This window comes from Oncorhynchus nerka, linkage group LG24 (assembly GCF_034236695.1).
Source record: "Oncorhynchus nerka isolate Pitt River linkage group LG24, Oner_Uvic_2.0, whole genome shotgun sequence".
NCBI lineage: Eukaryota > Metazoa > Chordata > Actinopteri > Salmoniformes > Salmonidae > Oncorhynchus > Oncorhynchus nerka.
The window spans coordinates 91000602-91023783 of NC_088419.1; the positions used below are offsets into that span (position 1 = coordinate 91000602).

General features: G+C 49.9%; 1 protein-coding gene across 1 annotated transcript in view; it reads right to left on the bottom strand.

Annotated features, from left to right (window-relative positions):
- LOC115123186 (insulin receptor-like) overlaps positions 1 to 23182 on the bottom strand; it is a 183405-nt gene that overhangs the window by 36478 nt on the left and 123745 nt on the right. The window contains exons 4-7 of the mRNA XM_065009309.1: positions 9602 to 9741; positions 3925 to 4072; positions 3553 to 3764; positions 1458 to 1584 (exon numbers count right to left, since the gene is read on the bottom strand). Of these exons, the coding sequence (XP_064865381.1) occupies positions 1458 to 1584; positions 3553 to 3764; positions 3925 to 4072; positions 9602 to 9741 (627 nt within the window). The remainder of the gene's footprint in view (positions 1 to 1457; positions 1585 to 3552; positions 3765 to 3924; positions 4073 to 9601; positions 9742 to 23182) is intronic.

Here is a 23182-nt window from a genome sequence, read left to right on the forward strand (position 1 = left end):
CACTCTAAAAAAAGCCACTGATGTCTCAAGTTGAGGGAGTGTGGAATTGGCATACTGACTGCAGGATTTTTATTTGTCTATCATAAGCCACGTTGTTTTAGAGAATTTGGAAGTACATGCAACCGGCCTGACAACCGCAGACCACGTGTAACCACGCCAGCCCAGGACCTCCACGTCTGGCTTCTTCACCTACGAGATCGTCTGAGGAGGCCTGGCCAGGCTTTCTACTAGACGGTGGAACATTGCTGTAGGGACTTGCTTCCCTTCAGCCACAAGAGCATTAGTGAGGTCGTGCACTAATGTTGGGGCGATTAGTCCTGGCTCACAGTCGCCGTTTCAAATTCATCCCAAAGGTGTTTGGTGGGGTTGAGGTCCGGGCTCTGTGCATGCCAGTCAAGGTCTTCCACACCAACTTGACAAATCCTTTCTGTATGGATCTCACTTTGCGCATGGGGGCATTGTCATGCTGAAACAGGAAAAGGCCTTCCCCAAACTGTGGCCACAATGTCGGAAGTACAGAATTGTCTAGAATGTCATTGTATGCTGTAGCGTTAAGACTTCCCATCACTGGAACTAAGGGGCCTAGCCTGAACCATGAAAAACAGCCCCATTCCTCCCCCGCCAAACTTCACAGCTGGCACTATGCATTCAGGCAGATAGCATTTGCCAAACCCAGATTTGCTATTGGACCGCAAGATGGTGAAGCGTGATTCATCACTCCAGAGAATGCATTTCCATTGCTCCAGAGACCAATGGCGGCGAGCTTTACACCTCTCCAGCTGACGCTTGGCAATGGTAAGTGGTGAGTTTAGGCTTGTGTGCAGCTGCTCAACCATGGAAAACCATTCCATGAACTTCCCAACGAACAGTTTTTGTGCTGATGTTGCTTCCAGAGGCAGTTTGGAACTCGTTAGCGAGTGTTGCAACCGAGGATGCGCTTCAGCTGACGCTTGGCATTGGTGAGTGGTGAGTTTAGGCTTGTGTGCAGCTGCTCGGTACATGGAAACTCATTTCATGAAGCTCCAGATGAGCAGTTCTTGTACTGAATTTGCTTCCAGAGGCAGCTCGGTAGTGAGTGCTGCAACCGAGGATGCGCTTCAGCTGACGCTTGGCATTGGTGAGTGGTGAGTTTAGGCTTGTGTGCAGCTGCTCGGTACATGGAAACTCATTTCATGAAGCTCCAGATGAGCAGTTCTTGTACTGAATTTGCTTCCAGAGGCAGCTCGGTAGTGAGTGCTGCAACCGAGGACAGACCATTTTTACGCGCTACGTGCTTTCAGCACTGGGCGGGGCCCCGTTCTGTGAGATTGTATGACCTAGCACAATGTTGCCCCTATATGTTTCCACTTCACAATAACAGCAGTTACAGTTGACCAAGGCATCTCTAGCTCTAGGAGATAGTAACCTTGTCCCACAGGGCAAGAGCATAACTTAATTATGTATCGTTTTATACTTACGCCTCTTTGTAGAGGACCATGAAGCCCAGTAGGTCTCTATAGTCTGGCGGCCAGAAGGGTTCCCACTTGAGGAGGATCTTGTCCGACTGTGTGCGCACCGTGGTGAAATTCAGGAACTGGGTCTCACCTGGTGACCAAGAAACAGAGACAAACAGAGCTTAAGGACAGGAGCAATCAGGGCGAATCAGGGAGGTGGGAGAATAGCCATATTGTAGAAGAGGGAACTAAACATGCTAGGTAACTGAAACAACCCAATACAGATTGGAGGACTGACCTACTGACCACTTTTATTATCCAAAACAACTTACAGTCATGCGAGCATCCATTTTCGTATGGGTGGACCAAAGAGGGAATCTAACCCACGATCCTGGCGTTGTAAGCGCCACGCTCTATCAACTGAGCCATAAAGGATCACTAAATACTCAATAGTAAATGTTAACTGTATGTGACGCCTTGGGTAAAAGTGTCTGCTACATGACGACTATATGTGACTCGTTTCAGGAAACTAGGTGTATGTCGAGCATCACTACTTCACAGGAGAGCTATTTGAACGTAAACTTCTTTTTTTTTCATTTATCAAAATGCAGTCGAAATGAGAACACAGAAGACTGTTGTATAAAACACCTGTCTCCGGATTACATCTTCAAACTAAGGGCAACCATGGCATTCGTGACAGAGAGGGAGAAGCGTCCATCCATGTATACGAGTAAGATAGTCTCGCTAGCTACATTTTCAGATATTACACGTTTCTCATTTTGCCAAAAAGTCATCAAGTTAAAGTGTATTGCTAGCTAGCTAATGTTAGCTGGCTGGCTAGCTAGCTTACGTTACGTGTATGATCTGTGTAGTAATATTATTTGTATCTCAGAGCCATTTGCATTGCTAGTTATCGCCTAAAGTTAGCTAGCTAACATTGAACCTGCTTGGTTAACTACCTGCAGATTCCTGCAGGGTAGTAAAGTTGTAAATTGGGATTATGGTTCATTGTTTAGCTAGCTAGCTACATGTCTAAACAAAAGGCTCCACTATGCAAGTAACTGCAGTACCAGTCAAAATGTTGGGTACACCTACTCATTAAAGGGTTTTTCTTTATTTGTACTGTTTTCAATTTTCTACAACGTAGAAAATAGTAAAAATGAAGAAAAACCCTTGAATGAGTAGGTGTCCAAACTTTTGCCTGGTTATATATTTCAATAGAATGTTTATGACGTCACTGCGACAACTGTAAATTCGCTTTGATTATCTACTCGGATTTCAGAGCACTCTCGTCTGAGTGTGCCAGAGCGCAGAATAACAGACAAATTCACGAACGCTCAACACCCGTTGAATATGGACGTGTCAGTAAACGTTGGCAAAAAAAGCTTCATTAAATTGTTGCCAGCAGCTCAGTTACAGTCACCAACACTCTGGATAACAAAAAGACAGCCTAACCGGCTATGCTAGGGCGAGTAAAATGGTCAGAGTGAGGTGTTCTCTCATTTGTGTCTGGAAGTAGCTAGCAAGCTAGCCAACGTTAGCCAGTTAGGTTGGGTGCTTGACTGCTGTTCGGTAAGAACGCACGGATCAACACTACTCTTCGGCCAGAGCATCCAGTGTGCTCTCTGAACGAACGGACAATCTGACAACACTCTTGAGTTTACGAACGCCCAGAGTTACACTCGGGCACTCCAGATTAAATTCACAAACACACCCGTAGTACAACCCAGCCTTTAGTCTTGAACTCTTTGGTTGTTTAGAACATTACCTTACTCACTCTGTTTAGCACATGGCCTCACATGTGAATCCTTAAAGAGATGGGTGGGGCTAAAGCTTAAGAGGTTGTGAATTATGCTGAATAGGTGTAGACAAAGAAGAACTATTTAGTCGGTACCAAAACAGTCAAGGGCCATTTTCTCAAAAGTGAAGTTAAAAGCATAATTACTTTCCTATTTTTCCTCAACTATAGTGAATGATATACCATTTTGTAGCTCTGAGTCTCTACTTTTATCCAATGCAAAAAACACAATTTCAAATGTTGCTACATAAGACCAAATCGAGCCGGTCGGTCACATAATACGATCATGTTTGTCTAAAGTTCCACGTTGGCTGGTCTTACAGGAGGCCTGGTCTCCATCGGTCCTGCCGATTTCATTCTTGATGCCTCTCTCCTTAGTGCCTGTCACCACCTCCATCTTGCGGATCTCAGACATGCACAGCTTGGAGTTGTGAAGGAAGAACATGCGTCCCTGGAGGATGGTGAGGTTGTGTTTGTTCCAGTCCCACAGCTGACGCAGGTTCTGGTTGTCCAAAGCATAGAACGAGTAGTTCCTGATAAAGTACATAGAGAGAGAGGTTGAGAAAATGAACAACAAGCCTAAAGCAGTAGAACAAAATCATAAATCTGCACACTGGTCTCCCAGGTACTATATTAATTCAGGCAACGTTTCAAACCCTAGTGTACTATAGCGCACTACTACTCAAGACCTACCCATCTTGGGTCGGCGTCTCTCCCCGGATGATGCGTAGCTTGCGGAGGAAGGAGAGAGAGACAAGGGCATAGGCTCTCTTGATGGTCAGGTTGCCTGTGATCTCCTCCAGTTGACCCAGGTTAGCCTCCAGCTCTGCGGCTATGTTATCTGATGTTGAAAGAGGAAACAGACAGACAATCAGTCAGGCAATCAATCGGTTAACCTCTGCTGCTATGAGAGGAAACAGTCAGTTTCCGCACCCCCGTGGACATATAATCAGCATAATAAAAACATCTCCATAAAAAATCTGTCAGTTTAAGATAGAGATATCTGTTTTGCATTGGATGCGTCTCAATCGCTCACTTCAGCTGACGGTCACACTTCCACATCTGTGGTGAAAAGGTGACAGAGCTAGAGCGTTGTCTGTTATGACCCCTCTATGGAAAGGTGACAGAGCTAGAGCGTTGTCTGTTATGACCCCTCTATGGAAAGGTGACACTAGAGCGTTGTTTGTTATGACCCCTCTATGGAAAGGTGACACTAGAGCGTTGTTTGTTATGACCCCTCTATGGAAAGGTGACAGAGCTAGAGCGTTGTCTGTTATGACCCCTCTATGGAAAGGTGACAGAGCTAGAGCGTTGTCTGTTATGACCCCTCTATGGAAAGGTGACAGAGCTAGAGCGTTGTCTGTTATGACCCCTCTATGGAAAGGTGACAGAGCTAGAGCGTTGTCTGTTATGACCCCTCTATGGAAAGGTGACCCTCTATGGAAAGGTGACACTAGAGCGTTGTTTGTTATGACCCCTCTATGGAAAGGTGACACTAGAGCGTTGTTTGTTATGACCCCTCTATGGAAAGGTGACAGAGCTAGAGCGTTGTTTGTTATGACCCCTCTATGGAAAGGTGACAGAGCTAGAGCGTTGTCTGTTATGACCCCTCTATGGAAAGGTGACAGAGCTAGAGCGTTGTTTGTTATGACCCCTCTATGGAAAGGTGACACTAGAGCGTTGTTTGTTATGACCCCTCTATGGAAAGGTGACAGAGCTAGAGCGTTGTCTGTTATGACCCCTCTATGGAAAGGTGACACTAGAGCGTTGTTTGTTATGACCCCTCTATGGAAAGGTGACACTAGAGCGTTGTTTGTTATGACCCCTCTATGGAAAGGTGACAGAGCTAGAGCGTTGTCTGTTATGACCCCTCTATGGAAAGGTGACAGAGCTAGAGCGTTGTCTGTTATGACCCCTCTATGGAAAGGTGACACTAGAGCATTGTTTATTATGAACCCTCTATGGAAAGGTGACAGAGCTAGAGCGTTGTTTGTTATGACCCCTCTATGGAAAGGTGACAGAGCTAGAGCGTTGTCTGTTATGACCCCTCTATGGAAAGGTGACAGAGCTAGAGCGTTGTCTGTTATGACCCCTCTATGGAAAGGTGACAGAGCTAGAGCGTTGTCTGTTATGACCCCTCTATGGAAAGGTGACAGAGCTAGAGCGTTGTCTGTTATGACCCCTCTATGGAAAGGTGACAGAGCTAGAGCGTTGTTTGTTATGACCCCTCTATGGAAAGGTGACAGAGCTAGAGCGTTGTTTGTTATGACCCCTCTATGGAAAGGTGACAGAGCTAGAGCGTTGTCTGTTATGACCCCTCTATGGAAAGGTGACAGAGCTAGAGCGTTGTCTGTTATGACCCCTCTATGGAAAGGTGACAGAGCTAGAGCGTTGTCTGTTATGAGCCCCTCTATGGAAAGGTGACAGAGCTAGAGCGTTGTTTGTTATGACCCTCTATGGAAAGGTGACAGAGCTAGAGCGTTGTCTGTTATGACCCCTCTATGGAAAGGTGACAGAGCTAGAGCGTTGTCTGTTATGACCCCTCTATGGAAAGGTGACAGAGCTAGAGCGTTGTTTGTTATGACCCCTCTATGGAAAGGTGACAGAGCTAGAGCGTTGTTTGTTATGACCCCTCTATGGAAAGGTGACAGAGCTAGAGCGTTGTTTGTTATGACCCCTCTATGGAAAGGTGACAGAGCTAGAGCGTTGTCTGTTATGACCCCTCTATGGAAAGGTGACACTAGAGCGTTGTTTGTTATGACCCCTCTATGGAAAGGTGACACTAGAGCGTTGTTTGTTATGACCCCTCTATGGAAAACCTCTGCTGCTATATTGACTGAGGTAGCGAGAGGAAACAAGAGTCAGTTCAGATAGTGATTGAGGTGAGTTTCAGTATAAAGCATTTCAATAGAGTCTGTTAAGTGACCAAATTATATATTGGGTTGTGAGGGCAGTAGGTAGTGAAGGGGGTAGGTAGGGAGGGCAGTAGGTGGTGAGGGGGGTAGGTAGGGAGGGCAGTAGGTAGAGAGGGCAGTAGGGAGGGCAGTAGGTAGGGAGGGCAGTAGGTAGGAGGGGGGTAGGTAGTGAGGGCGGTAGGTAGTGAAGGGGGTAGGTAGGGAGGGCAGTAGGTGGTGAGGGGGTAGGTAGGGAGGGCAGTAGGTAGGGAGGGCAGTAGGTAGGGAGGGCAGTAGGTAGGGAGGGTAGTAGGTAGGGAGGGCAGTAGGTAGTGAGGGCGGTAGGTAGTGAGGGCGGTAGGTAGTGAAGGGGTAGGTAGGGAGGGCAGTAGGTGGTGAGGGGGTAGGTAGGGAGGGCGGTAGGTAGTGAAGGGGTAGGTAGGGAGGGCAGTAGGTAGGGAGGGGGGTAGGTAGTGAAGGGGTAGGTAGTGAAGGGGTAGGTGTGAAGGGGGTAGGTAGGGAGGGCAGTAGGTAGGGAGGGCAGTAGGTGGTGAGGGGGTAGGTAGGGAGGGCAGTAGGTAGGGAGGGGGTAGGTAGGGAGGGCAGTAGGTGGTGAGGGGGTAGGTAGGGAGGGCAGTAGGTAGGGAGGGGGGTAGGTAGGGAGGGCAGTAGGTAGGGAGGGCAGTAGGTAGGGAGGGGGTAGGTAGGGAGGGGGTAGGTAGGGAGGGCAGTAGGTGGTGAGGGGTAGGTAGGGAGGGGGTAGGTGGTGAGGGGGGTAGGTAGGGAGGGCAGTAGGTAGGAGGGGGTAGGTAGGGAGGGAGGGGGTAGGTAGGGGAGGGGTAGGTGGTGAGGGGGTAGGTAGGGAGGGCAGTAGGTAGGGAGGGGGTAGGTAGGGAGGGCAGTAGGTGGTGAGGGGGTAGGTAGGGAGGGCAGTAGATATGTGAAGGGGTTAGGTAGGGAGGGCGGTAGGTGGTGAAGGGGGTAGGTAGGGAGGGCAGTAGGTGGTGAGGGGGGTAGGTAGGGAGGGCAGTAGGTGGTGAGGGGGTAGGTAGGGAGGGCGGTAGGTAGGGAGGTAGGGCGGTAGGTAGGGAGGGCAGTAGGTAGGGGAGGGCAGTAGGTAGGGAGGGGGTAGGTAGGGAGGGGGTAGGTAGGGAGGGCAGTAGGTAGTGAAGGGGGTAGGTAGGGAGGGCAGTAGGTGGTGAGGGGGTAGGTAGGGAGGGCAGTAGGTGGTGAGGGGGTAGGTAGGGAGGGAGGGCAGTAGGTGGTGAGGGGGTAGGTAGGGAGGGCAGTAGGTGGTGAGGGGGTAGGTAGGGAGGGCAGTAGGTGGTGAGGGGGTAGGTAGGGAGGGCAGTAGGTGGTGAGGGGGTAGGTAGGGAGGGCAGTAGGTGGTGAGGGGGTAGGTAGGGAGGGCAGTAGGTGGTGAGGGGGTAGGTAGGGAGGGCAGTAGGCAGGAGGGCAGTAGGTAGGGAGGGGGTAGGTAGTGAGGGCGGTAGGTAGTGAAGGGGTAGGTAGGTAGGAGGGCAGTAGGTGGTGAGGGGGTAGGTAGGGAGGGCAGTAGGTAGGGAGGGCAGTAGGTAGGGAGGGGGTAGGTAGGGAGGGCAGTAGGTAGGGAGGGGGTAGGTAGTGAAGGGGGTAGGTAGGGAGGGCGGTAGGTGGTGAGGGGGTAGGTAGGGAGGGCAGTAGGTGGTGAGGGGGTAGGTAGGGAGGGCAGTAGGTGGTGAGGGGGGTAGGTAGGGAGGGCAGTAGGTGGTGAGGGGGTAGGTAGGGAGGGCAGTAGGTGGTGAGGGGGGTAGGTAGGGAGGGCAGTAGGTGGTGAGGGGGTAGGTAGGGAGGGCAGTAGGTAGAGAGGGCAGTAGGTAGGGAGGGGGTAGGTAGTGAGGGCGGTAGGTAGTGAGGGCGGTAGGTGTGGAGGGTGGGTGGTAGTGAGAGTAGTGGTTGGTAGTGAGGGTGGTTGGTAGTGAGGGTGGTTGGTTGGTGGTAAGGGTGGTAGGTAGTGATGGTGGTAGGTGTGGAGGGTGGGTGGTAGTGAGAGTAGTTGGGTGGTAGTGAGAGTAGTTGGGTGGTAGTGTCGGTGGGTGGTAGTGAGGTTGGTTGGTAGTGAGGGTGGGTAGTAGTGAGGGTGGGTAGGTGGTAGTGAGGGTGGTTGGTAGTGAGGGTGGTTGGTAGTGAGGGTGGTTGGTAGTGAGGGTGGTTGGTAGTGAGGGTGGTTGGTAGTGAGGGTGGTTGGTAGTGAGGGCGGTAGGTAGTGAAGGGGATAGGTAGGGAGGGCAGTAGGTGGTGAGGGGGTAGGTAGGGAGGGCAGTAGGTGGTGAGGGGGTAGGTAGGGAGGGCAGTAGGTAGGGAGGGCAGTAGGTAGGGAGGGGGTAGGTAGTGAGGGCGGTAGGTAGTGAAGGGGTAGGTAGGGAGGGCAGTAGGTGGTGAGGGGGTAGGTAGTGAGGGGGTAGGTAGGGAGGGCAGTAGGTAGGGAGGGGGTAGGTGGTGAGGGGGTAGGTGGTGAGGGTGGTAGGTAGTGAAGGGGGTAGGTGGTGAAGGGGGTATAGTAGTGAGGGGGTAGGTTGTGAGGGTGGGTGGTAGGTTGTGAGGGTGGGTGGTTGATGGTAGGTCGTGAGGGTGGGTGGTTGATGGTAGGTCGTGAGGATGGTTGGTTGGTAGGTAGGTAGTGAGGGTGGTTGGTTGGTGGTAAGGGTGGTAGGTAGTGAGGGTGGTTGGTAGTGAGGGTGGTTGGTAGTGAGGGTGGGTGGTAGTGAGGGTGGGTAGTAGTGAGGGTGGGTGGTAGTGAGGGTGGGTAGTAGTGAGGGTGGGTGGTAGTGAGGGTGGGTGGTAGTGAGAGTAGTTGGGTGGTAGTGAGGGTGGGTAGGTGGTAGTGAGGGTGGGTAGGTGGTAGTGAGGGTGGGTAGGTGGTAGTGAGGGTGGTTGGTAGTGAGGGTGGTTGGTAGTGAGGGTGGTTGGTAGTGAGGGTGGTTGGGAGGTAGTGAGGGTGGTTGGGAGGTAGTGAGGGTGGTAGTGAGGGTGGTTGGGTGGTAGTGTGGTTGGTTGGTAGTGAGAGTAGTTGGGAGGTAGTGAGGGTGGGTAGGTGGTAGTGAGGGTGGTTGGTAGTGAGGGTGGGTGGTAGTGAGGGTGGGTGGTAGTGAGGGTGGGTGGTAGTGAGGGTGGGTGGTAGTGAGGGTGGTTGGTAGTGAGGGTGGTTGGTAGTGAGGGTGGTTGGTAGTGAGAGTAGTTGGGTGGTAGTGAGGTTGGTTGGTAGTGAGAGTAGTTGGGAGGTAGTGAGGGTGGGTAGGTGGTAGTGAGGGTGGTTGGTAGGTAGTGAGGGTGGTTGGTAGGTAGTGAGGGTGGTTGGTAGGTAGTGAGGGTGGTTGGTAGTGAGGGTGGTTGGTAGTGAGGGTGGTTGGTAGTGAGGGTGGTTGGTAGTGAGGGTGGTTGGTAGTGAGGGCGGTTGGTAGTGAGGGCGGTTGGTAGTGAGGGTATACTGTACTTACTTCCTCCACGGATCTTGATAACCAGGCTACCGTTGAGCACAGTGCATCCTCTAAGAGCCTGGGCTGCTGTCACAGAGTCTACGATCTTCACCCCCGAACACATCTTAGGACACAGGCCCGCGCACGGAGTACAGTTCAACCTGCAGAGAGGGAAACACACACCGGTTACAGAACATCGTCCCACCCTTTACACATGGCAGCATCACCTCACGATATGCTCGCTCATAAGGAAATGTTATTTCATCCAAGCAAAGGAATTCTATAACTGTGTAGTCTGTGTGATTCAAATCAGTGCTGTCAAAGTTTGAGATAATCCTCGCGAGAAGCCCGACCGGTTTGTTCTTACAGCCCCACGTCACTTCCTTATCCAACAGGTGAACAACGTCCCCGGAACAGGAACACTTTCTCTTGTCACCTCTAAATCAAAACGCCTTGAATGTTTGTGTCGGCTCTATCTCACAGGAATGGAACGGGATGGAAGGACCGTGGCACTGGGACGAGTTGGCCCCTTTCCGGCTCTTCTAAAAATACAGAATTTGACAAGAGGAGCGAACAAAAGTGTTGAAAAGAGGTTGAACTACACATCATGACCAAAAGTATGTGGACACCTGCTCGTCAAACATCTCATTAATATGGAGCTGGTCCCCCCCTTTGCTGCAATAACAGCCTCCACACTTCCGGGAAGGCTTTCCATTAGATGGTGCAACATTGCTGTGGGGACTTGCTTCCATTCAGCCACAAGAGCATTACGGAGGTCGGGCACTGATATCGGACAATTAGGCCTGGCTCACAGTCGGCGTTCCAAATCATCCCAAAGGTGTTCGATGGGGTTGAGGTCAGGGCTCTGTGCAGGCCAGTTAAGTTCTTCCACACCAATCTCAACAAACCATTTCTGTATGGACCTCACTTTGTGCACACGGGGCATTGTCATGCTGAAACAGGAAAGGGCCTTCCCCAAACTGTTGGCATTGTCATGCTGAAACAGGGAAGGGCCTTCCCCAAACTGTTGGCATTGTCATGCTGAAACAGGGAAGGGCCTTCCCCAAACTGTTGGCATTGTCATGCTGAAATAGGGAAGGGCCTTCCCCAAACTGTTGGCATTGTCATGCTGAAACAGGGAAGGGCCTTCCCCAAACTGTTGGCATTGTCATGCTGAAACAGGGAAGGGCCTTCCCCAAACTGTTGGCATTGTCATGCTGAAACAGGGAAGGGCCTTCCCCAAACTGTTGGCATTGTCATGCTGAAATAGGGAAGGGCCTTCCCCAAACTGTTGGCATTGTCATGCTGAAATAGGGAAGGGCCTTCCCCAAACTGTTGGCATTGTCATGCTGAAACAGGGAAGGGCCTTCCCCAAACTGTTGCCACTGCACGATAACAGCAAGTCAATAACTGACTTGTTGGAAAGGTGGCATCGAATGACAGTGCCACATTGAAAGTCACTGGGGTCTTCAGTAAGGCCATTCTACTGCCAATGTTTGTCTGTGGAGATTGCATAGCTGTCTGCTCGATTTTATACACCTGTCAGCAACGGGTGTGGCCCGAAAGAAAGAAATATATATATACACATACATAGAGAGTGTTATCTCTGTCTGCGAGATAACCACACTGCACACTGCCCTAACCCATCTGGACAAGAGGAATACCTATGTGAGAATGCTGTTCATCGACTACAGCTCGGCATTTAACACCATAGTGCCCTCCAAGCTCGTCATCAAGCTTGAGACCCTGGGTCTCGACCCCGCCCTGTGCAACTGGGTACTGGACTTCCTGACGGGCCGCCCCCAGGTGGTGAGGGTAGGCAACAACATCTCCACCCCGCTGATCCTCAACACTGGGGCCCCACAAGGGTGCGTTCTGAGCCCTCTCCTGTACTCCCTGTTCACCCACGACTGCATGGCCACGCACGCCTCCAACTCAATCATCAAGTTTGCGGACGACACGACAATGGTAGGCTTGATTACCAACAACGACGAGACGGCTTACAGGGAGGAGGTGAGGGCCCTCCGAGTGTGGTGTCAGGAAAATAACCTCACACTCAACGTCAACAAAACTAAGGAGATGATTGTGGACTTCAGGAAACAGCAGAGGGAACACCCCCCTATCCACATCGATGGAACAGTAGTGGAGAGGGTAGTAAGTTTTAAGTTCCTCGGCGTACACATCACAGACAAACTGAATTGGTCCACTCACACAGACAGCATCGTGAAGAAGGCGCAGCAGCGCCTCTTCAACCTCAGGAGGCTGAAGAAATTCGGCTTGTCACCAAAAGCACTCACAAACTTCTACAGATGCACAATCGAGAGCATCCTGTCGGGCTGTATCACCGCCTGGTACGGCAACTGCTCCGCCCACAACCGTAAGGCTCTCCAGAGGGTAGTGAGGTCTGCACAACGTATCACTGGAGGCAAACTACCTGCCCTCCAGGACACCTACACCACCCGATGTCACAGGAAGGCCATAAAGATCATCAAGGACAACAACCACCCGAGCCACTGCCTGTTCACCCCGCTATCATCCAGAAGGCGAGGTCAGTACAGGTGCATCAAAGCAGGGACCGAGAGACTGAAAAACAGCTTATATCTCAAGGCCATCAGACTGTTAAACAGCCACCACTAACATTGAGTGGCTGCTGCCAACACACTGACTCAACTCCAGCCACTTTAATAATGGGAATTGATGGGAAATGTAAAATAGATCACTAGCCACTTTAAACAATGCTACCTAATATAATGTTTACATACCCTACATTATTCAACTCATATGCATACGTATATACTGTACTCTATATCATCGACTGCATCCTTATGTAATACATGTATCACTAGCCACTTTAACTATGCCACTTTGTTTACATACTCATCTCATATGTATATACTGCACTCAATACCATCTACTGTATCTTGCCTATGCCGCTCTGTACCATCACTCATTCATATATCTTTATGTACATATTCTTTATCCCCTTACACTTGTGTCTATAAGGTAGTAGTTTTGGAATTGTTAGCTAGATTACTTGTTGGTTATTACTGCATTGTCGGAACTAGAAGCACAAGCATTTCGCTACACTCACATTAACATCTGCTAACCATGTGTATGTGACAAATAAAATTGGATTTGATTTGATACCAGTCTGGAGTCCTAGATTTGGCCTTATATACACTATATACACTGGAGCCAGGAGTCTACCAATGGTGAAATACAAAAACCGTTGTGTGGTAATAAAGTAACAATATTATACTACAACTATTCAAGTAAATCTGTGTATTATATTATATATATACTAATACATGACTATATGGTATCAGTACACTTGATTCAAAGTAATTTCTATATATTGGAGTCAAATTAGAGTCAACGTGTGTAGTGTCAGGGATTCCTGTCTGCTTGTACACCCAGAGGTAGGGCTGTTGGGGTGACCGTATTACCATTATCATTATTATCATTATTATTATTATCATTATTATCATCATCAGGTCCAAATGGCCTGGTCCTCAGGGCTCTATTGTCCCTCTTACCACTCTGGACATGAGTTGGTATCATCAGGTCCAAATGGCCTGGTCCTCAGGGCTCTATTGTCCCTCTTACCACTCTGGACATGAGTTGGTATCATCAGGTCCAAATGGCCTGGTCCTCAGGGCTCTATTGTCCCTCTTACCACTCTGGACATGAGTTGGTATCATCAGGTCCAAATGGCCTGGTCCTCAGGGCTCTATTGTCCCTCTTACCACTCTGGACATGAGTTGGTATCATCAGGTCGAATGGCCTGGTCCTCAGGGCTCTATTGTCCCTCTTACCACTCTGGACATGAGTTGGTATCATCAGGTCCAAATGGCCTGGTCCTCAGGGCTCTATTGTCCCTCTTACCACTCTGGACATGAGTTGGTATCATCAGGTCCGAATGGCCTGGTCCTCAGGGCTCTATTGTCCCTCTTACCACTCTGGACATGAGTTGGTATCATCAGGTCCGAATGGCCTGGTCCTCAGGGCTCTATTGTCCCTCTTACCACTCTGGACATGAGTTGGTATCATCAGGTCCGAATGGCCTGGTCCTCAGGGCTCTATTGTCCCTCTTACCACTCTGGACATGAGTTGGTATCATCAGGTCCGAATGGCCTGGTCCTCAGGGCTCTATTGTCCCTCTTACCACTCTGGACATGAGTTGGTATCATCAGGTCCAAATGGCCTGGTCCTCAGGGCTCTATTGTCCCTCTTACCACTCTGGACATGAGTTGGTATCATCAGGTCCGAATGGCCTGGTCCTCAGGGCTCTATTGTCCCTCTTACCACTCTGGCCATGAGTTGGTATCATCAGGTCCGAATGGCCTGGTCCTCAGGGCTCTATTGTCCCTCTTACCACTCTGGACATGAGTTGGTATCATCAGGTCCAAATGGCCTGGTCCTCAGGGCTCTATTGTCCCTCTTACCACTCTGGACATGAGTTGGTATCATCAGGTCCGAATGGCCTGGTCCTCAGGGCTCTATTGTCCCTCTTACCACTCTGGACATGAGTTGGTATCATCAGGTCCAAATGGCCTGGTCCTCAGGGCTCTATTGTCCCTCTTACCACTCTGGACATGAGTTGGTATCATCAGGTCCGAATGGCCTGGTCCTCAGGGCTCTATTGTCCCTCTTACCACTCTGGACATGAGTTGGTATCATCAGGTCCAAATGGCCTGGTCCTCAGGGCTCTATTGTCCCTCTTACCACTCTGGACATGAGTTGGTATCATCAGGTCCGAATGGCCTGGTCCTCAGGGCTCTATTGTCCCTCTTACCACTCTGGACATGAGTTGGTATCATCAGGTCCGAATGGCCTGGTCCTCAGGGCTCTATTGTCCCTCTTACCACTCTGGACATGAGTTGGTATCATCAGGTCCGAATGGCCTGGTCCTCAGGGCTCTATTGTCCCTCTTACCACTCTGGACATGAGTTGGTATCATCAGGTCCGAATGGCCTGGTCCTCAGGGCTCTATTGTCCCTCTTACCACTCTGGACATGAGTTGGTATCATCAGGTCCGAATGGCCTGGTCCTCAGGGCTCTATTGTCCCTCTTACCACTCTGGACATGCGTTGGTATCATCAGGTCCGAATGGCCTGGTCCTCAGGGCTCTATTGTCCCTCTTACCACTCTGGACATGCGTTGGTATCATCAGGTCCGAATGGCCTGGTCCTCAGGGCTCTATTGTCCCTCTTACCACTCTGGACATGCGTTGGTATCATCAGGTCCGAATGGCCTGGTCCTCAGGGCTCTATTGTCCCTCTTACCACTCTGGACATGAGTTGGTATCATCAGGTCCAAATGGCCTGGTCCTCAGGTCTCTATTGACCCTCTTACCACTCTGGCGTCAACGCAATGGAAAATCACATCAAACACTTATCATCAAAACAGTATGGTGCTTTAAAAAAAACTCAACACACTGTGATTGATCCATTTTGAAGAAATAAGTTCAACGGGTTGAACCTGAATGGAAAACATGGTGGTTTGTTTCAAAGCCTAAAACAACAAAATGGACAGCGCTTTCTAAGGGGAGGATTCATTAAAAAAACCCATATGAGTATTAGAGCTGATGCATAGGCATATATATGAGCCCAAGCCCCCCAATTAAAATAATGGATTGTGCCCACCCCGAATTAAAATAATGGATTGTGCCCCCCCCAAATTAAAATAATGGATTGAGCCATTATACAATTCATAGCTTACTAGATATTACACAGGGCAGAAAAAACACTTTTTAAAATGTATTTAAGATGTCTTTGGTACATAATTAGTCTAGCCTATACTCCAAAATTAAACAAATTCAGAGCATAAGTTTGGGGCGGGAAGGTAGACTAGTGGTTAGAGCGTTGGACCGAAAGGTTGCAAGATTGAATCAGGTAGAAATCGGTCATTCTGCCCCTGAACAAGGCAGTTTACCCACTGTTCCCCTGAACAAGGCAGTTTACCCACTGTTCCCCTGAACAAGGCAGTTTACCCACTGTTCCCCTGAACAAGGCAGTTTACCCACTGTTCCCCTGAACAAGGCAGTTTACCCACTGTTCCCCTGAACAAGGCAGTTTACCCACTGTTCCCCTGAACAAGGCAGTTTACCCACTGTTCCCCTGAACAAGGCAGTTTACCCACTGTTCCCCTGAACAAGGCAGTTAACCCACTGTTCCTAGGCAGTCATTGAAAATAAGTATTTCTTCTTAACTGGACTTGCCTAGTTAAATAAAGGTAAAATAAAGTTAAAATAAAGGTTAAATAAAGGTAAAATCAAAAATAAATAAGCCTACAATTATAGTGGATTTGTATTTGAACAGCCTAGTAATAGGGCATTTTTATATATTTCCATAGTTAATAGTTTGACATGATCTTTTAGCTATAGAATATCTCACCACTGTGCGTTTCCATCTCCTCCCCTCTCTCCTTCATTCCTTTTTTCAAGGGGGCAGAGAGAGGGGCTGTCAACATTTGAAATGAATTTGTTTCATTGTGAAAACATGTTACTATCGATGTTCCCGAACAGATTTCACTTGGTTTCCTAAATTAAGCACTGTAGCAGCAGGAACAGGGTTGGAGAGCCCATGGCATACAGAGTACTGGGTAGCAGCAGGAACAGGGTTGGAGGGCCCATGGCATACAGAGTACTGGGTGGCAGCAGGAACAGGGTTGGAGAGCCCATGGTATACAGAGTACTGGGTGGCAGCAGGAACAGGGTTGGAGAGCCCATGGCATACAGAGTACTGGGTAGCTGCAGGAACAGGGTTGGAGAGCCCATGACATACAGAGTACTGGGTAGCTGCAGGAACAGGGTTGGAGAGACCATGACATACAGAGTACTGGGTAGCTGCAGGAACAGGGTTGGAGAGCCCATGGCATACAGAGTACTGGGTAGCTGCAGGAACAGGGTTGGAGAGCCCATGGCATACAGAGTACTGGGTAGCTGCAGGAACAGGGTTGGAGAGACCATGACATACAGAGTACTGGGTAGCTGCAGGAACAGGGTTGGAGAGCCCATGGCATACAGAGTACTGGGTACCTGCAGGAACAGGGTTGGAGAGCCCATGGCATACAGAGTACTGGGTAGCTGCAGGAACAGGGTTGGAGAGCCCATGGCATACAGAGTACTGGGTAGCTGCAGGAACAGGGTTAGAGGGCCCGTGGCATACAGAGTACTGGGTAGCTGCAGGAACAGGGTTAGAGGGCCCATGGCATACAGAGTACTGGGTAGCTGGGTATACAGAGTACTGGGTAGCTGCAGGAACAGGGTTAGAGGGCCCATGGCATACAGAGTACTGGGTAGCTGTAGGAACAGGGTTGGAGAGACCATGACATACAGAGTACTGGGTAGCTGTAGGAACAGGGTTGGAGAGCCCATGGCATACAGAGTACTGGGTAGCTGCAGGAACAGGGTTGGAGAGCCCATGGCATACAGAGTACTGGGTAGCTGCAGGAACAGGGTTGGAGAGACCATGACATACAGAGTACTGGGTATCTGCAGGAACAGGGTTGGAGAGCCCATGGCATACAGAGTACTGGGTAGCTGCAGGAACAGGGTTGGAGAGACCATGACATACAGAGTACTGGGTAGCTGTAGGAACAGGGTTGGAGAGACCATGACATACAGAGTACTGGGTAGCTGCAGGAACAGGGTTGGAGGGCCCATGGCATACAGAGTACTGGGTAGCTGCAGGAACAGGGTTGGAGGGCCCATGGCATACAGAGTACTGGGTAGCTGCAGGAACAGGGTTGGAGAGCCCATGGCATACAGAGTACTGGGTAGCTGCAGGAACAGGGTTGGAGAGCCCATGGCATACAGAGTACTGGGTAGCAGCAGGAACAGGGTTGGAGGGCCCATGGCATACAGAGTACTGGGTAGCAGCAGGAACAGGGTTGGAGGGCCCATGGCATACAGAGTACTGGGTAGCAGCAGGAACAGGGTTGGAGGGCCCATGGCATACAGAGTACTGGGTAGAAGCAGGAACAGGGTTGGAGAGCCCATGGCATACAGAGTACTGGGTAGCTGCAGGAACAGGGTTGGAGAGCCTGTGGCATTCAGAGTACTGGGTAGCTGCAGGAACAGGGTTGGAGAGCCCATGACATACAGAGTACTGGGTAGCTGCAGGAACAGGGTTGGAGGGCCTGTTGCATACAGAGTACTGGGTAGCTGCACAGGGTTGGAGAGCCCATGACATACGATGTACTGGGTAGCTGCAGGAACAGGGTTGGAGGGCCCATGGCATACAGAGTACTGGGTAGCTGCAGGAACAGGGTTGGAGGGCCCATGGCATACAGAGTACTGGGTAGCTGCAGGAACAGGGTTGGAGGGCCCATGGCATACAGAGTACTGGGTAGCTGCAGGAACAGGGTTGGGGAGCCCATGGTATACAGAGTACTGGGTAGCTGCAGGAACAGGGTTGGGGAGCCCATGGTATACAGAGTACTGGGTAGCTGCAGGAACAGGGTTGGAGGGCCTGTTGCATACAGAGTACTGGGTAGCTGCACAGGGTTGGAGAGCCCATGACATACGATGTACTGGGTAGCTGCAGGAACAGGGTTGGAGGGCCCATGGCATAACAGAGTACTGGGTAGCTGCACAGGGTTGGAGAGCCCATGACATACGATGTACTGGGTAGCTGCAGGAACAGGGTTGGAGGGCCCATGACATACAGAGTACTGGGTAGCTGCAGGAACAGGGTTGGAGGGCCCATGGCATACAGAGTACTGGGTAGCTGCAGGAACAGGGTTGGAGGGCCCATGGCATACAGAGTACTGGGTAGCTGCAGGAACAGGGTTGGGGAGCCCATGGTATACAGAGTACTGGGTAGCTGTAGGAACAGGGTTGGGGAGCCCATGGTATACAGAGTACTGGGTAGCTGCAGGAACAGGGTTGGGGAGCCCATGGCATACAGAGTACTGGGTAGCTGCAGGAACAGGGTTGGAGGGCCCATGGCATACAGAGTACTGGGTAGCTGCAGGAACAGGGTTGGAGGGCCCATGGCATACAGAGTACTGGGTAGCTGCAGGAACAGGGTTGGAGGGCCCATGGCATACAGAGTACTGGGTAGCTGCAGGAACAGGGTTGGAGGGCCCATGGCATACAGAGTACTGGGTAGCTGAACAGGGTTGGAGAGCCTGTGGCATTCAGAGTACTGGGTAGCTGCAGGAACAGGGTTGGAGAGCCGGTGGCATTCAGAGTACTGGGTAGCTGCAGGAACAGGGTTGGAGAGCCGGTGGCATTCAGAGTACTGGGTAGCTGCAGGAACAGGGTTGGAGGGCCTGTTGCATACAGAGTACTGGGTAGCTGCACAGGGTTGGAGAGCCCATGACATACGATGTACTGGGTAGCTGCAGGAACAGGGTTGGAGAGCCCATGACATACAGAGTACTGGGTAGCTGCAGGAACAGGGTTGGAGGGCCCATGGCATACAGAGTACTGGGTAGCTGCAGGAACAGGGTTGGAGAGCCCATGGTATACAGAGTACTGGGTAGCAGCAGGAACAGGGTTGGAGAGCCCATGGCATACAGAGTACTGGGTAGCTGCAGGAACAGGGTTGGAGAGACCATGACATACAGAGTACTGGGTAGCTGCAGGAACAGGGTTGGAGGGCCCATGGCATACAGAGTACTGGGTAGCAGCAGGAACAGGGTTGGAGAGACCATGACATACAGAGTACTGGGTAGCAGCAGGAACAGGGTTGGAGGGCCCATGGCATACAGAGTACTGGGTAGCAGCAGGAACAGGGTTGGAGAGACCATGACATACAGAGTACTGGGTAGCAGCAGGAACAGGGTTGGAGAGCCCATGGCATACAGAGTACTGGGTAGCTGCAGGAACAGGGTTGGAGGGCCCATGGCATACAGAGTACTGGGTAGCTGCAGGAACAGGGTTGGAGGGCCCATGGCATACCGAGTACTGGGTAGCTGCAGGAACAGGGTTGGAGAGCCCAGGGTATACAGAGTACTGGGTAGCAGCAGGAACAGGGTTGGAGAGCCGGTGGTATACAGAGTACTGGGTAGCTGCAGGAACAGGGTTGGAGAGACCATGACATACAGAGTACTGGGTAGCAGCAGGAACAGGGTTGGAGGGCCCATGGCATACAGAGTACTGGGTAGCTGCAGGAACAGGGTTGGAGGGCCCATGTCATACAGAGTACTGGGTAGCTGCAGGAACAGGGTTGGAGAGCCCATGGCATACAGAGTACTGGGTAGCTGCAGGAACAGGGTTGGAGAGCCCATGGTATACAGAGTACTGGGTAGCAGCAGGAAGAGGGTTGGAGAGCCCATGGCATACAGAGTACTGGGTAGCTGCAGGAACAGGGTTGGAGAGACCATGACATACAGAGTACTGGGTAGCTGCAGGAACAGGGTTGGAGGGCCCATGGCATACAGAGTACTGGGTAGCAGCAGGAACAGGGTTGGAGACCCCCCATGACATACAGAGTACTGGGTAGCAGCAGGAACAGGGTTGGAAAGCCCATGGCATACAGAGTACTGGGTAGCAGCAGGAACAGGGTTGGAGAGACCATGACATACAGAGTACTGGGTAGCAGCAGGAACAGGGTTGGAGAGCCCATGGCATACAGAGTACTGGGTAGCTGCAGGAACAGGGTTGGAGGGCCCATGGCATACAGAGTACTGGGTAGCTGCAGGAACAGGGTTGGAGGGCCCATGGCATACAGAGTACTGGGTAGCTGCAGGAACAGGGTTGGAGAGCCCAGGCTATACAGAGTACTGGGAAGCTGCAGGAACAGGGTTGGAGAGACCATGACATACATAGTACTGGGTAGCTGCAGGAACAGGGTTGGAGGGCCCATGGCATACAGAGTACTGGGTAGCAGCAGGAACAGGGTTGGAGAGCCCATGGCATACAGAGTACTGGGTAGCAGCAGGAACAGGGTTGGAGAGCCGGTGGCATACAGAGTACTGGGTAGCAGCAGGAACAGGGTTGGAGAGCCGGTGGCATACAGAGTACTGGGTAGCAGCAGGAACAGGGTTAGAGGGCCCATGGCATACAGAGTACTGGGTAGCAGCAGGAACAGGGTTGGAGAGCCGGTGGCATACAGAGTACTGGGTAGCAGCAGGAACAGGGTTAGAGGGCCCATGGCATACAGAGTACTGGGTAGATGCAGGAACAGGGTTGGAGGGCCCATGGCATATAGAGTACTGGGTAGCAGCAGGAACAGGGTTAGAGGGCCCATGGCATACAGAGTACTGGGTAGATGCAGGAACAGGGTTGGAGGGCCCATGCACACTCCTGAAACAGTGGTTGACGTGTGGGCTTGAAATAACCGGTGTAGCCTACGAGGCATGAGTGAAAAAAACTAACCAGTAGCCTCAATTCGCTGAGTGCATAAGGATGACAGGTCTTTAACCCCCTACATCCTGTTTCCTGACCATTTGATAAAACGGCTCAGTCTAAATCTAAATAAAGTGTTACATGTTTTAGTAAAGACAATATGAAATAGTCTGATGGGTGAAAATATGATCACTTCATGAGAGAACAGCGTGTGCAGACTGAGAACAAGGAACAGACAGCAAGGTTGTTTTTTTGGGACAACTTTCTCAAATCATCAATATTCCATAGTCACCTCATGCAGCCCATATGTGTTTTGGTTTGTAAGACATTCTAAAGTTTGTATAATTCACTACTAAAGTTGCCAAATAACTCTAAATCTACCTCATAGGACCTGTTTCAAATGATCACTTTTACTCTCAACATAACCACTTCATATGCACATTCGCTCTAGAATAGGAAAAAAATATCCATTCTATTTTATTCAGCTGAGTTCAATTATATTCTTCTTACTATAAAATCATAATATAAAATAATGTCAGGGGACTTAAAAGCAGATCTTGTCTGCTAAATGAACGAGCCTAAAAGCATGAAGCATAGCCAAATAACACTTTGTAGGGCCAACTCATATTCCATTCTTCTGAAATACATTTTCTTCAAATCATGTTTCTTTAGACCTGCCTAAAACAATACATTGATTTATTTTATATATATATATATATATATATATATATACTTTTTAAAAACATAGATGTTCCAAAGGCGATGCATTAAGTGGCTTGTACGCGTGGAGGCCAGGAGATGCTAACTGTGTTTATGGTAATCAACGGTCAATTACCGCGAGACGCTTTTCCTTTTTGCATGACAATAACCGGATGACAAAATGTCATGACCCTACCCAGAGGAACTTATTATTCATTTAAAAGGAAACAAGTCCTCCAGACAGACCGAGCAGCTTTGGAGACGGCGCCTCAGCTCATTGATCAGGTCTGAAAGAGTCTTTCACCAGGACGAAGGCAGCATGTGGATCACCTGTTGCTAGGGAACGCCAACTACAGTCCCAACTGTCTGTGAGTGGAGTTTTATTCACAACAAACGTGAACATAGAAATAAAAACAGAAGAGATTATACTTTTATGGGTCTGATTCCTTTGAAGCCATGGAATAACAACAGGGGATGGGACTATCAGTTTCTACAGTACGATCCCCAAGTACAGTAAACCCAATTAGTTTAGAGTTGTAACACACAGTCAACACAACATGGCTGGAGTACTAACCTCCTGTCCTACTGCTCCACAAGTACAGTAAACCCAATTAGGAGAATAATTCCTTTTTATGTTTAACAACTATCAAACAACACCTTGAAATAGAATGAAACATATTGAATGAGTGCAGATCCAGGGATTTGTATAATTCTCTAAATTAATTTGATAATACATTAAATGAAGCCAAAGGCTTATGGGGGAATTAGATGATGTAATCGCCCTCATCTGCAGTAGCTTGCTGGGGGACCCGGGAGACTCTCTCCGGCCTCGTTAGTTTAGAGTTGTAACACACAGTCAACACAACATGGCTGGAGTACTAACCTCCTGTCCTACTGCTCCACAAGTACAGTAAACCCAATTAGTTTAGAGTTGTAACACACAGTCAACACAACATGGCTGGAGTACTAACCTCCTGTCCTACTGCTCCACAAGTACAGTAAACACAATTAGTTTAGAGTTGTAACACACAGTCAACACAACATGGCTGGAGTACTAACCTCCTGTCCTACCACTCCACAAGTACAGTAAACCCAATTAGGAGAATAATTCCTTCTGATGTTTAACTACTATCAAACAACACCTTGAAATAGAATATTGAATAAGTGCAGATCCAGGGTCTGTCTCTCTCTGCGTGTGTGTGTGTCTCTGTGTCTGGTGTCTCTGTCTCAAACAAAGGACAGAGAAAGACAGGAAGCGAGTAAGAAGGGGAGAGAGACAGGAAGGGAGTGTGTAAGAAGGGGATAGAGAGAGTGTGAGAGAAACGGAACGAGAGAGAGGAAGTGGTTGCGTGGTGGAAGTGTTTATGTGGTAGGGCTCAGTGAGTGTCTTCCTGCCTTCTCCTCTGATACAAAGAGCTGATCTGCCGAGCTCTGATAGCGTTGCCTTTCAGGAATTCATTCACAAAAACAGCCGCCGCAGAGCAGCCAGGGACCGAGTAAAAAGGAGACTCTCCAGTTCATTCACAAATAAGAAATAGTTTTTTTGTTTGTTGATGAGTGTCAAATTGAAGAAAAAAAATGGCCAGAGAAAGACAGGAAGCGAG